Genomic DNA, 9,834 nt, shown 5'->3' with positions numbered 1-9,834 from the left:
GTCTATCCACACACACACACACACACACACACACACACACACACGCACACACACTGGTGAAACCTGGCTAAAGTTTTCTGAGGCATGGTGGCAGCTGGAACATTGGACTTCATGGGAAGTCATGTTCACCTTTAAATTCTCTATCAGTTACTCTTTGTACATTTTCTTGCCTCCCAGATACAATGGCTCCAACCAGCATTTTGTAATTAAAGGGAGGATTAACTGGGGGAAATCTCCCTAAAATTTGTTTTCACGTGGGCCACTGAAAGCTAATGACTGAGCATAAAATCCTTCCACAAGGAAACCAGGGCAAAGTGGGATGGGGAAACTCACCCATCCTCGGCTTCACTGTGGCCTGGCTGTCTTGCGCTTGGGATGAGGGTGGGGGTGAGGAGGGGGGGGTCAGAATTGAATCTGATGCAATGCTAAGCTGCTGCTTGTCCTTGCTCCTGTAATGAAGGCCAGACGGCTTCCAGGTGGGCAAGACTGGTTTCAACCCAGCTCCTGATGATGGCACGTCAGCCAGAAATTGCCAAGACCCCACTGAAACCATTAAAATAACACACACACACACACACACCCCAAAAAGGGGGGAAGACACACAAATGGGGCGCTGCAAAGAAAAAGCAGTTTGGGCAAAGGCTTACTACCCGGCTCAGGCTAGAGGGAAGCTCACACCCACTGACAAATCAATTACGTTACTATCATGGGGGAAGGGGGAGAGAGGACCCTCCTTCTTCCCAGCTATGAAAACAGCACACACAGGTCATCACTCCCTTCACTACTGCCAAATTTCAGCATCAGAGTCCCCCTTCAGCTTTTCTCTCCCATCTCCTTTCCCCTGTTTTCTGCCACCCCCCCAACTAACCCAAACAAGCAGTTTAACAGGAAGATAATCTCAACAAAAGCTAGCATTTCCACTGTAACATATTTCCCTTTCAGAAAGCAGAGGGAGCGCACTCGTTTCCAGAGTTTATTGCATTATACATGCGACCAGAACATGCACAGAAAGGACAGGTTGCTGTTGTACTTCTACCAAACCACAGATGCACCACAAGGGAAAGGCTACAAGGCATAAATCGTCAATATTCCATCTCACCAAGGACAATTGCTAAATTCAATTGCAAAAAGATACATTGTAATGTGCTTTTTTAGTCCCCCTCCCCCCCAAAGCTTGTGGGTTTTCTTAATCTTTTTTAAATATATATGTAATTTAAGTACTTTTAAGTACTGGATGTACTCAAAATGCCATGAGCTCATGGACTAACCACACACACAGATCTTTTGTGTTAGGAAAAACATGAAAAAGTCACATTTCTGGATGGATGAATGGATTGATGGATGCTCTACAGTTCCAATAAGTTAAGATCCAAATGAAAATGCGCAGTAATAGTTACCCTGCATTACGATGAGAAAAATAATAAATTACACGTGCTAGTTTTTTTAATATATATATATATACTCATAGGGATTACAGATCACTTGCAGCACGAACAGTATGACCCCAAAGTCACATTCTAGCAGGAAAACAAAAACAAAAACAAAACAAATAAAAAAAAACAAAGAGCAATGAAGGTTTTGTTTCCGCCTTCCCAGTCCTCCAGCACTCGGCCCTGGAATGCGGTGCCCCCTCTCTGATCCTGGCCTCTAATGGGCCTTGGACCTAAGAGAAGGTGAGGTTGGCGGTCAGTTCTCGGATCCGGTTCTCTCGGCTCATCTTCTTGAGTTTCATTCGGCGGTTTTGAAACCAAATCTTGACCTGCCTGTCGGTGAGGTTAACGCTCTTACTGATCTCTAGGCGGCGCTCGCGGGTGAGGTACATATTGAACAAGAATTCTTTTTCTAATTCCAGCGTTTGGTGCTTAGTGTAAGGGCACCTCTTCTTTCTGCCACTCTTTGCAGTGAGCCAATTGCTGGTTGGAGTATCAGACTTGATTTCCTCTAACAAAATTAAAGGGAGAAGAAGAAAAAAAATCAAGAATTTTTTTTTTCTCTCAGTCTGTTCAAATGTACCCTTGGCCATGACCCTGCTGGCAGCCAGGCTGCTTTGGGAAATGCTGGTATTAGACATTACTCACATGAGGTGGGCCCTGGAAGGAATTTGTAAATGATGCCATGTTAGTTTAAATACTCACAATGACACGATGGGCTGGTACTCTCACCCTCTGCGTCAGGGTTCCCGAACCCTCTCTCTCTCTCTCTCTCTCTCTCTCTCTCTCTCTCTATCTATCTATCTCTCAATCTCTCTCTCTCTTAACTTTCTGGACCTGCACAAAACATTTGTATAATAGTAAACTTTCAGGATCTCACCAGCAACATTCTAAGTGATCATCTGACAACAGGGCTGGAGTAGAAGAAATAAACCACAACCTGACAAGACTACAAACCCTCAGGTTCCCAACTCTGCCACTTCTTCTCCACCGCTCCTAGGCAGGGGAGCCCCACAGCTAGGTTTATAGGTGCCCATTCTCTTTCAAAAGATCACCAACTGAGGAACCGAGCATACCTTCTCTGCCTTGCCTGGGCATTGTTGTATGCCCCAGAATTTCCTGAATTCTAATGGCTTCTTGCCCCCACACAAAAGCATTTGCCCAGAAATGTAGTTCCTTGATGTGGCCCAATTCTGAGTACTCGGGAAGAGGATCAGGGGCAGAAAAGCCAGAGCCCCTGGCTCTTTGCCCTGCCCAGCCCTAAGGCTGGCCCTGCCGCCGCCGGGTGGGCCATGAACATTCCATTCCCCCCCCCCTTCTGCCTTTGCCCCCTTTGCTAGTGGACTGCAAAGCTTGCGGCATTTTCCCCAGACAAAGCCAAGGTTATCTCACCCTGCAGAGGCAGGGATCCCTGTTCTCCAGCCCACGCACCAAACGGCCCAGCCATCTCATACCCCCTTGTCAACCCCAAGCTCGCAGGATGCGGGGTGCATACATTTGAACAAGAACACAGTGCCTCAGACAACCTTAAAATCATCATTGGGTGAAAGGCAGGGCTGGGACTGCAAATCTGAACGAGAGAAAGGAGGGTCTGGGGCATGTTTACCAGCCGCAGGTCTCATTTGCACTCTTTTGTTGCATTTCAAGTCTAGCTCAGGAAAAATAAACCCGGCAAACCCTTCCTCTGCCTGGGCTCCCTCAGCGTGGGGCCAGGACCAGCCAGGAGGGCCAGGGCAGTGCCGGAGAAGCGGAGACCATCTCAGGACTAAGAATGCCCCTCTAAAAGCCGGGAGGAGCAGCACCTCCCTGTCGGGCCCCAGACTGCCGAGCTCGACACTGGGCACCCAGGCGGAGCTCTTTGCCGGGTTCCCGGGCTGCTCGCCCCGCTGGGGTGGCAACTCTGCTCATACCGACCTTTGCTTTCCTTCTCCTGTACTTCAGGACTGGACACGGAGACCTCAGCCAGGCAGCTCCTCTCTTCCGGAAGGCCACCCTTGGCCTCGGGGCTCTCCACCTGGGAGACTTTGTTGGGCTCCGGGCCACTCGCGGGCTCGTTCATCTTCTTTTCCATCTGCAGCTGGGCGGCCGAGAGCTGCGGCTTGGCCGCGCCGCGAGGGTTGAGCTGGAGCATGACTGTGGAGCTGCCTTCGGGGCTGTTATTGTACTCTTGGGTTTTCCCGGTGGCGTAGGTCTGACTCAGTCTAAAATATCCAGGGACAGGAACCTCAGGGTTCTCAACGGGACAGGACTCAGGGACCAGCCTCTGGTACGAAGGGACCTCAGCAGAAATGAGTTTGTTGCGCTTATCAGAATACATGCAGCAATTGGATTCTTCCTTAATGTTGGTGGTGAAGGAGCAAGTGGGGACTTGCTGTGTAACAGGTTGCTCTATTCGACAAGATCTGTTCGGGTCTGTCCAACTGTCTACTTGAGGTATATAAGGATGCACATTCATACCCATATTTTGGTGGTTCACTTCTCTTTTGGCCAGAGACGGGAGCAGTCCACAGGTTTGCATTCCATAGGTCCCCATGTCTGCGCTAGGTGGTGGCATGTACATGCTGGCGCTGCTCGAATAAAAACTGTCACTCCTGCAGGCACTGATCAAGGAATCTACTAAAAAAGTATTAGCAGCAGGAGAGCTGTTGGGAAAGGACATTTTGGGGAGGAATTTGAAGAAGAGAGATTGTGTCCTTTGTAGGCTGACATCTCTAGGAAAACATTCCCCGTGTAATTGTGGATGCCTCTGCCGACCACATGACAACCAAGCCAATGAGATTTGAAAATGGCCTTGAGCCGCAGCCTCCTCGCAGGTCACGTGCTCCAGAGCCCGGCCGGCCAGCCGCGTAAGCACGGACAACAGCGACATCTACTACGCGCCTGCGATAGTGCGCGCTGGAGACTGCCGGCCCAGCACTCTTCGCCGCCCGCCAGCCTCCCGGGGCTCGCTCGGCCCTCCCGCCCCACTCGCGTCCCCCACTCCGGCCTCTGGGCCCCGCAGGCGGAAGGAAACACTCGGCCCCGAGGGGGTCTCCAGGCGGACACACGCAGGGAGGGAAGTCGGAGCGCCGTGGCGCCAGCACACAGAAGCATGCCCCGCACACACCCAGGCAGGCGCCCGAGACGGCCCGGGCCCGGGCGGGGGGGATGGTGGGGGGCCCAGCCTAGTTCATTTTGTCTCGGGCAGCCTGGGAAGGTGAGTCGGATTCCCCAGGCTCTGAGACATCCCACCCCAGGGGTCCACAGGAAAGAGCTCTGGCGCCTAAGACGCGGCCAAGGTATCCTGGGGAGCGGAGGCGAGAAGGACCGCGAGGGCCGAGAGGCTACGCAGTTGGCCGGCCCCGCGGAGCCCCAGGACCCGCCCGGCCCCGGCGCTGTCCTCTGCCTCCGCCCGGCCACCCTAGCTCCGGGCGCCTGCGCCCCGGTGGGCTACCCGAGCCTTTGACTCTCGGAGGAACCACACCCCGACCTCTGCGGGTCGGGCCGCTGGGAGCTTTCAGTCCGGAGACAATCCCTTTCCAGCAGTTCACAATCCGCGAAAGCGTCCCTCGGGTTCCCAGCGGAAGAACGAAACCGAGGTTTCCCTCCCCACGCGCCCTGATAATAGAGGGCAAAGAGGAAGGAAGGGAGAGAGAAAGAAAACGTTTTCAAGGAAAGGAAGGAACTCTCGCTTTCATACTCCAGAAGTTTTAGAAAACTGGGCCAAGCAGGAGAGAGTGAGAGGCAAAGGTGTCATTTGGTTCTTCTGCAAAGAAAAATATGTTTTCCTTTTATGGATTTTGTAAAAGCATTGGTTTCTGACAAGTGCAAGGTACAAAAGGTTGTGGAATTTATTAATACATATTAAGAAGAATCAGGGCGATCAATAAAATTCTCATCTACATTCTTGGGCTACTTGGTAATTTTCTTGCTTCTGAAGGTTTTTAAAGAGTTATACCCGCTGTTGCCACACACGGGAAGATATTTTATTAACAAATCAATCGAGACTTTGTAAAGGATAAGATTAATAGTTAAGATTTAGCATAATGGCGTTCGCTTTATGAATTATTGAAAATTATACTATTGATTTTTCCCCTTCGCTACTAACCAAGAAGGTCAATTTTTGTTTTAACACAAATTGTCAAATATTAAAAGCTATACTTTTGTCAGAAGTTGAGTTTTATAGTTGTGAGCAATCCCTAAAATTATTTGACACGATTCTGCTTGGGTAAGGGAAAGGAGGGAAAAAGGAGGTGGGGGAACCATACTCCTCTGTTTCCTTTGGTGAGGGAAAGTTCTATAAAGAGGATTTGGTCTTTGGGGTTGTGGTCGAGCTCATTAAAAAAACAACCACCATCACCACCACCATGGAAACTCAGTTTTATGAGAAACTTCTTCAACAACTTCCTCCCTCGTTCTCTGGCTGTAGGCGGGTGAGCAGTCCTTCGGAAGCCACAGCCTCGGGGCAGCAGCGGGGAGCTTTAACCTTGATTTCCAAAGGCTTGCCCTGAGCGAGGGGCCCCGGCCAGGGCGCAGGAGTCGTCCGCCGGCTTCCCATATCCCCTTTCCTGCATCCAAGAGAGGAAAAGGGCCCCAGAAACTCTGCTCGTAAACCAGTTCTCTGTCCGGGAAGGCGTCCGTATTTTCTTCTCCCCACACTCGTCCTGTCACGGGCTGGCCTTGGATTTCAGGCCCAGAGACTGAACTTGTGGGCAAATGGGGTTTCTGCCTCTGCAGAACATTGTTTTGGAGCCTGTCGCTAAGTGAAGTGCCTCAGCCTACTGGGGGACGTCGTAGCCCGCTCGCTCCTTCACAAAAACCTTTTCCAACAAAACCTTTGTCCCCCCTCCCCAAAAGGAATCTCCCCTGGCCTGGTAGAAACAGGCACTGGACATTCTTTTCCGCCTTGGGACCATTTCGCCTGTCCCCTCGCAGTGCCCTCGCCCAAACAATAAACCCTTTAAAAAAAAAAAAACCCTCCGCGGTGGCAATGAGACAGACCTTTTAAACCTTTACGCAGCTGTTCAAATACAACATCATTGTCAGGTTAAAAGCCTGGCGCCTCTAACTGCTCTGGTTGCAGGACGCCGGCCGACGAAGCAGAGGTTTAAACATTACCTTCGGCAGGGGTGGCTGTTTTTAAGCTTGGGGGTGGGGGAGTGAGGACGACAGGGGGGGAAAAAACCAACTTTTGACTCTAGTCTGCTAAGGACCTGTTCACAGCTAACAGCCACTGACTAGCACGAAAATTACTTTCTCTCAAGGCAGAGCTCATGATCCCAGCCACAGCTAAGCATGCCCACGGCTGGACAAAGTGCCCGCTGCATGCGCTCGCGGCAGGCGCCCTGACGCCAGCCTGGCGCTCCAGCACTGTCGTCCCTTTGCATGTTGGCCAACGGAGCTGCCCAGAACCCCGTTGTCCAGTTCTCCCTATCCCACAAGAGAGGCGAGAGGGTTAAATCTAATCGTGAATTTTATGCCCATCAAATGCCCTTTCATAATTTTTATTTATACATGAAGAAAACATCCAGGCTAAAACCCAGCAATTCCTCACCGAGCGGGCAGATTCTGCCGTGAGCCAGGGAATCTGCCTTCTGAATTTGGGGGGCCTTTCTGTTTCAGCTCCTGGTGCCTTCAAGCTCAAAGTCACTCCCACATTGGATTTGGTTTTAAATAGGTTGTCTTCAGTTGGGGGGGGGGATGTGTTTCAGATATAATTTTGAATCTATTATCACAAAATTCTCTTTTATTCTTTTTCAAATTTGTCTTCACACCAGCTCCTTGAGGCCAGAGACTGCCAATATTTCAAAGAGATTTTATTATAAAAATTAAGCAAGATAGAAAGATATAAGAAAATGATCTGTTCCTGGGAGGACAGAAAGTTTACCTAAGACCCTAAGGCTAAGATAAAGAAAATGGAATAAAAAGGCAGTGGCTTTCAAGGTTAGGCTTTATTATTCTTACAAGTATTTAATGTAGCTGCATAGCCGCTGTTTTCGATCATCTTTAGATCAGTTGGAGCAGTTACCATTAATAATAAATCAATATTGCACCATAAAGGAGATGAATATCCACATTTGTACCAAGACACCCTTCTCCCTGGTGCAGTTCTTTCCAGAGAAAAATTAAAAGGGTTGCTTTAGCAAGGAATTAGCATTTGTAATCAAGAAGTGACTTGCATCTGTGCTCTCCTGTCACTGGGAAGAAGGGCAGCAGCTCTGGGCCTGAGTGGACCTGGGAGCTCCTAGGTTCACCCTGAATTGGGGGGCCTGAGTGGCCTCTTAGGGTTGTGCAACCCTTGGGGGACAGAGTGGATGGGCACAAATTTTAAAAGCTGCTCCCCCTGGGTGCCCTTTCAGTTGCACCATGCACCACCCAGCCGAAGTGAAAAGAAATCAAGAGGGCCATTGGGGAGGGTAGGGAAGCCACCACCAACTTGGAAGAGGGGTCTAAGGAGACATGCAAAAGGGCCAGTGGCCTGGGAGCCTCTTTCCTTTGCAGACACAAAAGACTCTTACCCCTCCACTTCAGGATCTGAGACCTCAGATACTCAAGATACTCAGCCATGCTCTATGAGCCCCACATGCCCTGAACAATCAAGAGATCTCAGACCTGCAGCCCCCAGAAGTCCTGATCCAATTCCCTGGACTTTTTCAGGCTCAACTTGGGCTCTGCCGAGGGGAAAGGAATTGCAGAGTGTTGAGCACCCGCGGTCTGGGGGAGGCTGTCAGCCAAGGCCAAGGGGCCCTGCAAGGCCACAAGAGCCTCCGAGCTGGAACTGCCTAAAGAGGAATGCAACGACATTTGGGGAGAGGCATTCTCACCCCACTTGGATTAGGGCCCAGTTTAGGCCCCAGGAAATGTAGCTTCACAATAGTTAAGCTGGACCCATGGTCAGACAGGCAGGAGCCAGGGTGCCCACGGGGAACAGGAACATCAATGCCTCTGGCTGGCGCCTCTAGTGGGGTGGGAAGACTCATGGCCCCCAGCCTCCACAGATGCCAGCTCCCAGTGGTGGACCCAAACAGAGACTTTGGTCCAGGGCTTGGAGGGAAGGGGGCAGAGACGGCGGAGCCAAGGAGGTCTTTACTAATTCCAGGGGTTGCATGTGCTTCACAATGATCTTCGGGAAAGAAGGGATTGATATCCTTCATTTTGGAACTTCCCTTTTTTGGACTGCGGATGGTGACCCTCCGGCAGGGTCAGGGGCGTTTTGGGGTGAGAGTAGGTTGAGGCGGGCACGCGGGGAGAAAACTGCTTCCAAGAGCTGGTGCCAAAATCAAACACCGCACTCAAGGCCAGCAGACGGCTTGGAAAGATAGCCAGGGTTCTGTCAAATGCAAAGCCCGCTTGCTTCAAATGCACTCCCCGCTCCACGACGCCTTGAAGCACAAATGTTTCCCAGGACTTCCTGCCGCCTCTCGCAGCCACATTAGCCTAATCCACCCCAGGCGCCCCAACTCAGTCCCGCCCGAGCCTCTCGGTCGCTCCGGGTAGCCCCAGACGCCAGGCACGACGGGGGAGGGGGCGTCCGTCGCTCAGAACGACCCACTCAGTCCCGACGCGTCTCTTTTTCTGAGACCACACTCTGCTAAGTTGCCGGCGCCCCGATCTGTCTTAAACAAAAGCCTTTTAATCACCCCGGGCGGTCAGAGAGCACGCACCGCGGACCGCGGTTTTGGGCAGGGGTGGTCCTACCTTCCTACAGCTCTCCACACTCAAACCAACAAGAAAATTGATTTCCATAATTTAATTAGCTCTCAGTGGCATGACCTATTTCGAAATGCACGTATTTGTCTCCAAAAACCTCTGCTCAACACCACCAGGTTATACTAAGGTATTATAGATAACAGTTTTATCTATAAGAAGGCAATGATTAGGTGATCTCTTATTTCAGGAATCTGCTCCCTTTCCTCTGTCTTTATACAACTTCCCAACCTCACGGCTGCTTAGAACAAACAAACGACAAACAAACACCTTAGTGGTTTCTAACGGGCTAAGATTGCATATTAGAATCCAGTACTGGAAAGATAGGGTACCACGGCCTCTCCGACAAATACGGCTTCTGGAACGTGAGCACGCCCCCGTGTGGCTCTCCAAGGCCATGCAAACGCGAAATGATATCCCAAGGTTCGGCTTGCCTAAGGTGGTGGACATACAAGCTTGCTACATTTACACGCAGTTAAAAAACGAGAGAGAGAGAGAGAGAGCAACAGAGAGCAAGCGAGAGATAGATGGAGAGAGAAGTAAACCAGTTTTAAGCTCCTGGAACGATCATACTACTAGGGCACTGACATTGTAACGGATGTTCAGAATTTCAAACAAAGGAATCCCCTTCTGAACGAAATTATTCAATTGTAGGCTTTGTTTCTATTGCATCTTTCACTAAAGGTTGAGAGATGCCTTTGGAAACAATATAAATGTG

The 9,834-nt window shown here is 50.5% G+C and overlaps 1 protein-coding gene across 1 annotated transcript; it reads right to left on the bottom strand.

Moving 5' to 3' along the window:
* Positions 1 to 959: 959 nt before the first annotated feature.
* Positions 960 to 6,378, bottom strand: HOXD10 (homeobox D10). Its single transcript, XM_021076345.2, has 2 exons — positions 3,345 to 6,378; positions 960 to 1,941 (listed from the first exon to the last, which is right to left on the bottom strand). The coding sequence occupies exons 1-2, from the start codon at positions 4,297 to 4,299 to the stop codon at positions 1,664 to 1,666; spliced, it is 1,233 nt and encodes a 410-aa protein (XP_020932004.1). The 5' UTR covers positions 4,300 to 6,378; the 3' UTR covers positions 960 to 1,663.
* Between the last annotated feature and the right edge of the window lie 3,456 nt (positions 6,379 to 9,834).

Source organism: Sus scrofa, chromosome 15 (assembly GCF_054392235.1).
Source record: "Sus scrofa isolate SSC_HxYL_T2T_F1_AM1 chromosome 15, Sscrofa_HxYL_maternal_Yorkshire_Landrace_v2.0, whole genome shotgun sequence".
NCBI classification, from domain to species: domain Eukaryota; kingdom Metazoa; phylum Chordata; class Mammalia; order Artiodactyla; family Suidae; genus Sus; species Sus scrofa.
This window is presented reverse-complemented; position numbering and strand designations above follow the sequence as displayed.

Excerpts from the sequence above, each read along its gene's own strand:
- HOXD10 (XM_021076345.2), bottom strand. The coding sequence starts at position 4,299 with ATGTCGCTGTTGTCCGTGCTTACGCGGCTGGCCGGCCGGGCTCTGGAG. Across the intron at positions 1,942-3,344 it reads ACAGGAGAAGGAAAGCAAAG|AGGAAATCAAGTCTGATACT; the intron begins GTCGGTATGAGC and ends TAATTTTGTTAG.